Source organism: Triticum aestivum, chromosome 3D (genome assembly GCF_018294505.1).
Source record: "Triticum aestivum cultivar Chinese Spring chromosome 3D, IWGSC CS RefSeq v2.1, whole genome shotgun sequence".
Lineage (NCBI taxonomy): Eukaryota > Viridiplantae > Streptophyta > Magnoliopsida > Poales > Poaceae > Triticum > Triticum aestivum.
In genome coordinates this window covers 70,363,877-70,371,757 of record NC_057802.1, presented here as the reverse complement: position 1 = coordinate 70,371,757, position 7,881 = coordinate 70,363,877, and the positions used below count along the sequence as shown (strand labels likewise).

Below are 7,881 nucleotides of genomic sequence, written 5' to 3'. Positions count from 1 at the left end.
GGGCTACAAGACCAAACATCCCCATGCTACCTCTATGACCAGGACGAGGATACGGTGGATCACATCCTGCTACAGTGCGTGTACGCTAGACACGTGTGGCACCTTTGTTTCACCAGGATTGGTGTGGATCAAACACTGTGCCCTATGACGCAGTCCCAGATCACTGACTGGTGGGCCCGGACGAGGAAGCGGCTGTCCAAGAGGAGCAGGAAAGGCTTTGACATGATTGTCATGTTAATCTGTTGGTCATTGTGGAAGCAGAGAAACGCTAGGGTCTTTGGTAGGAGTGGCACGTTAGACGCCTTTGGAGTGACTGAGACTATCTTTCAGGACCTACATAACTGGAAGACGGCCGGAGCGACTGGAATGGTGCATGTAGTCGAGTAGCATATAGTGTTTCGGGAGTGGAGTGGAGGCGATGTCACGGTTGACTTGTGACCTCGTGATTAGCAACTAAACTTCTCTTGTACATATTTTCTCCCCTTCTATAAAGCTATGGTACGCCTTTGGCGTACCCTCGAAAAAAAGAATGGGGTAGGGGTTATCCTTCGCCAACGTTAGAAAGGATAGACTGTTCGCAAGTTACCTTTTCCGTGTATATATAAAAGAATCAAATACTAGAAAGTAAGCAGTGTCAAATTGTCAAGGTCCCAAGTAAAGAGTGGCAAAAAAGAAAAGAAAAATCAAATGCCCCTAGTTAAAATGCAAATCAAAGAGGCCCTGAGATTGACGAGATCGTAATCCAACGGCTGTGAGTGAGTCTCGTGATTCGTCTGGTTTTAGGGATCTCGCAGGCTCGCGGAGGCCTCGTCAGCCAGCGCGGCGGAGGAGAAAGAGCCGTCGCCGTCCTAATGAGTTGGGAGGAGACGTCGTCGAGCTCCAAGGCGGCTGCTCCGCCGGCCATCCGCCTCGTCAGCTTCGTCTCCGAGGAGCAGGCAAGGCTACAGTCCCCTAGTCTCTGCCCCTCTTTCGATTGCTTGCCTGCCTGCTTCCCTAGCGCGTAGAATCGGATGCGGAAAACCTAGAAAAAATTGCTGAGATTTTGGCGGGGTGGGGGAAAAAAATTCGCAGCTCGACGAGGCGAAGCGGTCGAGAGGGGAGCGGGTGGAAGACGGCACTGCCCAGCGCGACAAGCCCCTGTTCCAGGTTTTTATTTTTTTGCCCTTTGTCGCCTTCGCTTCCATTTGCTTGCCAATAATCCTCTACCGGCGACGGTGCTGATGGCTAGTGCTTATGTTCACGCTGTGCAGATCCTGCAGGAGAACAAGGATAAGAAGGATGCCGAGTTCAATGAGCGCTTCAAGCACAGTAAGTTATCCACCCACTGCACCACTTCCCATCTCGCGAAACACTAAGAGCAATGTGAAGTTGCTTAGTGCAGCAGTGCCCATCAAAAGGTTGCAGTCAGTTAGAGCAAGCAAGAAGTGAGTTGCAACTTGCAATGCAAACACTAAGCCTGCGGCCCAAAGTGTTTACTGATAAGCAAAGCATGTCCATGCTAGTCATGGTTATAGTGTCGATACAGTTGGGCTTACCTGTACTTTTTCTGAAACAAAGAGGAGTGTATCCTTGTTCTGGCCTGAACCTGGGATAAATTGTAAAACATGTTTTGGTCTTGTTGGACAATCTTTTCTAACCTGCTCTCGGCTAGTTGCCGTTACTCGGTTGAAATGGCTAAAAGACAAGATGCAGGGTTGTGGGGTTATTTTCTTCTTCTTGTTTTCTGATCTTTTTCTTGTTCTATCCAGGACCCCCAAAGGCTTTGGATGAGGATGAAACAGAGTTTCTTGACAAATTGGCTTTGGTAAGCATTTTAATATATTGCTAGCATTGAAAATGATTATTCAAGCTAGAAAGTAGAAACTATAGGTTCATATTGTTGGTCATTTGTATGTCACTCTCGGAAGGGGATTTGGGGAATTTTGCGGGTTTTTTGCTAGGTTCTCGAGGGTTTCCGCAAAATGTATATAGGGGAGAAAGAGACACGCTACAGCTAACTAGACTAGTTTAGCATCTCAATTCTTACTTCTCATTCACAGCCGAATCTACATATATGGTGCGGGTACATTAATCACTCAGATGAGCAGTGTGTAGGAGTAAAACAATTACATGAATGGTAAATGATTCAAGACTCAATGGTTGATAAAACTGCCCTGTTAATTCTCGCTGCTGCCTTGATGAGATCTGGGCCATCTGTCACCCAGAAGCTTTGCTGTTGACACTCTTCTTGTCAGACTAAAGGGGACAGCACACCAGTGCTGACAGTATATCTATCAGTTTCCTCTGTAGATTGAAATATTGAACCAAGGTTGAAAATATTGGCTCAATTCTTTGCACGGCAAGAATTGAAATATTGAGCCAAGGTTGAAATATTGAACCAAGAATTGAAATATTGAGAAAGATTGAAATAAATGGCTGTCAAACTGTTTCATTTTGTTGTACATGTTAACTCAAACCATGCCACCTCTGCAGTGTGTGTTGCTTTTGGCTGTATAGTTGCTTTTCATCTTACTGACACTTGTTGAACATAATTCAGTAGTTTCTTGTGCAGAAAAAAAATGCCAGCACAACGGTATTCTGGCACTAAAATTAGCTCAATAGATGTGGACAGAGATGTCTATTTTGTTCTTACTAGAGAAAGATTCCCTTACCAAGAATTGAAATATTGAGAAAGATTGAAATATTGAGCCAAGGTTGAAATATTGAACCAAGAATTGAAATATTGGCTCAATTCTTGCCATGCAAAGATAAACATGTAACTAGTGCTTCAAGGTTAGAAAAACTGGTGCAGAAAAGAAAGGAAACAAATGGCTATGGTACCTTTTCATGACCATGTATTGTGCAAACCAAGGATAATAGTGTTCCTGAAGAATTTTATTAAATTATTTTGCCTTGGCTTCCATATTTGAGGTGGATATACTGCCATGATGGTTCAGAAGCCTAAATAAATCCAACCATGTCAATGAGGAAAATGGATTAGGCAGCAGTAAAGCATATCAAAACAGTAAGCAAGTGGCAGGATCTTATTATCCTAACAAAATGCCAAACAATACATTCCGCAGGGATCCGGCTTGCCTGCTCCCTCCCCATGCTCCCATCCGTGCTCCCACCTCATCCTACGGCTGTCTTTTTTCCTTTTTCCTTTCTAATCTAATCATCTCCCCCCTGATTTTAAGGGGGTGGGGCCGGGCCTTATTTTGTTCCAATCAAATCAAGCCACATATGCGGGAGCACAGATGGGCGCACGCGCGGGGAGCAGGCAAGTCTCGTCCATTCCGCAGGGCCATTCCACCTTCAGTTCCAATTTAACAGTTGCCCCAAAGATATTTTACGGTTGCCATGGGCGACGCTACGCGTCCGCCAACAGATTTTAAAAAAAGATCCGCCGCCTTGCGGGCCGTCAGATATCACACAATCTAACGAATACGTGTTGTCCTCTACTTTTGCAACAAAAGCCTTGTTGCAGAAACATTTGCAACAGAAATTCGGTTGCAGATTTTTTTGCAACAAAGGTCATGTTACAGAAACATTTGCAACAGAGATTGTGTTGCAGTTTTTTTTTGCAACAAAGGTCATGTTACAGAAACGTGTATATAACTTTTTAGCAGTAGAGATCATGTTACAGAAAAATTTGTATACTTTTTTCTGAAACAAAAGTCATGCTGCAAAAAATTTATGCAACAAAGATGTTGTTGCCGGAACTGTTACTCCACGGACGGCAGCATACAAGGCTCCAGCGGCGGCGTGAATAGTTGTCATTGCTTGGTGGGAGAAGGATAAGAGTGCCACCGCTGTTGTGAGCCCACGGACACGTGGCACACACACGAGGTGACGGACGTGATCGTTAATATCAGCCGGCTGAACAGAATAGTTTCCCAAAATTATGCACCCTTTTCTTTTTGTGACGAGCTACCTCCATGGTTCCAATTGATGAAAGCATGCTACTCTGTAGAAAGCAAGTTAATATTGGGCTCGTTTTGACTTGATGAAATCCTGGCAAAGGCTCTCTCGATTAGAGAGACAATTTCAGCATGAGTAGCTCGAAGATGTGGGAGGGAGGGAGGGAGGGATGGAGGGAGGGAGGGGGGGAGGGGGAGGGGGAGAGGGAGAGAGAGAGAGGGAGAGGACGGGGGCGGGAATGGATTGTTGGCTGCCCACGCACGAGGGAATGGATTGTTGGCTGCCCACGCACGAGGGAATGGATTGCTCGAGAAACAAATACGTGCAGTAGTTGTCATTGCTTGGTGGGAGAAGGATAAGAGTGCCACCGCTGTTGTGAGCCCACGGACACGTGGCACACACACGAGGTGACGGACGTGATCGTTAATATCAGCCGGCTGAACAGAATAGTTTCCCAAAATTATGCACCCTTTTCTTTTTGTGACGAGCTACCTCCATGGTTCCAATTGATGAAAGCATGCTACTCTGTAGAAAGCAAGTTAATATTGGGCTCGTTTTGACTTGATGAAATCCTGGCAAAGGCTCTCTCGATTAGAGAGACAATTTCAGCATGAGTAGCTCGAATATGTGAAATCTGCAATATGCGATTGCAGTACAGTGGCCACTCTATTACACGATCAATGAAGTGTTCTAGTGATGTTGTACCAAACATAAACATCTGCATCCAAATAACACGTCCATGACCGGGATGGACAGGATTCTGGGGGAATAGGCCGGGTGGGATCCTGAGAGGGATTAACCGAACATGTTTTTAGGTGTGAGCAAGGATACATACCCGGCGGGGCTGATCCTGGTTGACCCATGGGGATTGGGCGTCGACCCCGGCTGATCCCTGGCTATCCGAACAGTGCCTAAGAGGGTTGAGGCACACAAGAATTGTGTGGCTGGATCCAGTTTATACTGCATTCTCTGCTCATCATGGTTGACAGCCTTGTCTTTTTCTTTGCATCCATTACATATCTATTATCTAGACTATTTATTTACATAATATTGTGTAGTTTTTCTTTTTTGGCACAATGCTGCTTTGACCTTTGCATTGCTTCGGAGAGGTCTTTTCCCCAGGGGAACAAGAGTCCACAACTAGTTGCATGCTTCGACTATCTCAAAACTGAAATAAATTATGGATGTAATAGATAGTATAACACTGTAATAGATAGTATAACCTGTATATATTTCCCCCTTCTCAATTAAAAGGCAGTGCTCCTGCCGGTTGCTTGAAAAGAAGTATAACATTATGTATTTGCATGTCAATATAAGATAATGGGTTGTGAAAAAAGGGAAAATTGTGCACATATATTTACTAATTACTATACTAGTTCTTGAATTTTTTCTTCTTTTGTACAAGTCACAGTAAACTAGGCAGTCAATCTGCATTCCTTTTACCCCTCCTTTTACAATAGAAAGGGGAAAATAGCTTCCTAGCAGTTTTTCAAACCTGCAGGCCTACCCAACTGGAACAAAACCAATAAGAACTAAAAACATAACCATCTTAGATCCTAGCTGAACTGAAAACAGGCTTTAGTTTAGAGTGAGACTGATTAAGCTTCATGTCGGTACCATTAGTGCCGCCATTATTCATTCTGTAGTGACCAGGTGTCCTAAGTTTGTGATAGCACCCACTATATTAAGACAGAAGTACAGGATACCAGCCAACCAGCTTAGGATTTAACCCTTTTTGCGTGGTTAGAATTAAACTAGCAACCACATTATTGAAAAATAGTATTTTGTTGATCATTTACTGCAACCACAAATATTTCTTGAGTTTCAACATAAATCAACCACATATTCTTTAGAGATGAATTTGTTTTCTAACACCAATTTAGTACTTAAAGTTGTACTAAGGTTGAGACACTTATTTTGGGACGGAGGGAGTATTCACCTTCTTTGGGTAACTGTGCTGAACATTATTATTAAGAAAAGGTAGCATTATTATTTGCAACTTTGGTGAATAATATTACAAGAGACCACAACTTAATTATTTACCTTGGGTACAATTTTGGGTGAAGGAGGTATGGAAAGTGTGTGCTGCTATTTTACTCAAGAGGATCCTTCTTTCCAATTCATGACAATAATTGGTCTTCGGACTTGACAATTGCCATATGGAAATTCTTAAAACTGAAAAGTAGGGAATTGTCTGCAGTAAAATGGCTGAGTAGCTTGTTTATCATATTTCAAGTTAGTAGCACTCTAGTACTGGTTTTTGGCTGTTTGATATTTGAATAAATAAGAATTTTGGACATAAAACATGAGATTTCAAGTATGCTAACTGTTAATGTGGTCTGTATCTTGTGCTGCCATGCAACATCTTACTCTTTTCAATTTACGATGGTGCAGTCAAGGAGAGAATATGACCAGCAGGTGGCCAATGAAGAAGCTGAACAACTCCGTAGTTTCCATGTGAGTAATATTACTAGTTCCTCTGTTCATTAATATAAGGCGTTTTTAGACTTATGGTAAGTCTAAAAAACAATGTACAGAGGGAGTAACAAGTTGCGTGTATTACCCTTATTTTCAATACTGCAAATGTTTGTGTCTTTCATGTAGAAAATACAATAAAACATGAAATCTGATTTATACGCTTTGACTGGTTGCGTATGGGTGCATTCTTGTCCGTGTAGCATTTCATATTCATTAACAGATAAAAAAAGACACGATGTGAATGTGGAGAAATTTGGTCATGTGGGTATCTAGCTATCATCTGAAAACAGCAGATAGTGGAGCCTTTTAATCCTCCACACCTGATTCTATGCTTTGTCTTAATAAGCTTGTAACGTTCAGCAATTGTTTCAACATCACAAGAATGTGGATAGGCAGGATAGGAAGGCTTGCTTGCTACAATTAGGGTTGTAACTATACTTTCGTGGTATATGATCTGCCAAGCGGCCCAAGCGTGACTCACTCACATGGCGTACCTAATGAATGTGTTTTGCCCTTCAGGAGGCTGTAGCTGCCCAGTCCACTATTGCTCATGAACTTGGTGAGATGCCTACAGTCTCTTTGCCTGAGGTAGGCTACAACACGAAAGCATATTTAATTTCATGCCAGGCGAAAATTACATTTAGATATTGCACATTTAGCCAGTTGCTATATTTGCATTCCCCATCATGATGGCGGAGGCAAATGAAGCATTTCTTCAACCAAATTGCCCTGGTTTTCATCTTTGTTTATATATATCCGCTCTTCTTCAGGAAAGCAAGCCTAAGCCGCCTTCGAAGAGGAGCCAGCCTGAGTTCCTGAGAAACATTACAGTTTCCGTGAAGCCTCGAGCCAAGAAGGCAAAATCTGACGTGGAATGTAAGCCTGCTCCCAAGGAGTTGGTGCCTTCGAATGGGCATGATACAAACCGTGAGCCACAAGGTGACGCCAAGAGCAGCGTGCTTGGCTCTTTGGCTGCATACGGGGACGACGCCGACGATGAAAGTGGCGATGAACGATGACCAACAGTAATATCCAAGATTTCTAGAATGCTCAGTGTTGCATACCAGAATCTCACTGCAACGCCGCCGCAGCCTGCAAGATGGTTTTTCTTGGCGAGATGCAAAGGATGCATCCATGATTCCGTTGCAGTGTATGAACGTTTTGTCGAAGGTGACGAGTTCTATCTGACGAAAGGATCTAACACCGTAATAGCAAGTGAAATGATCTTTTTAGTGCGATTATGGTACTACATGCAATCACAGCGAGTATTCACCTATCAAAGGCCACAGCCATCTGATCATTGCACAAAAATTAGACTGGAAAGATCGTAGGTGAAGTAATTCCGAATGAAATCCATTCATGAGTGCCACGCTATTTCTTGGTTAATTTTTTTAGCCAAGCTATTTCTTGCCTACTTTTTTTAGTCGAGGCTATTTCTTGCCTATTTATTTGCCCCTCCCCTCCCCCTAAGAAATGTGTTTTTCTTACTGATTTTCATTGCCT

General features: G+C 43.2%; 1 protein-coding gene across 1 annotated transcript; it reads left to right on the top strand.

Moving 5' to 3' along the window:
* The first annotated feature begins 742 nt into the window (after positions 1-742).
* LOC123077493 (PSME3-interacting protein) lies at positions 743-7,610 on the top strand. The gene is made up of 7 exons (XM_044499773.1): positions 743-935; positions 1,072-1,146; positions 1,251-1,308; positions 1,749-1,804; positions 6,295-6,357; positions 6,898-6,966; positions 7,149-7,610. Exons 1-7 carry the CDS (start codon positions 852-854, stop codon positions 7,395-7,397), a joined length of 654 nt encoding a protein of 217 aa, XP_044355708.1. The 5' UTR covers positions 743-851; the 3' UTR covers positions 7,398-7,610.
* The last annotated feature ends 271 nt before the right edge of the window (positions 7,611-7,881 follow it).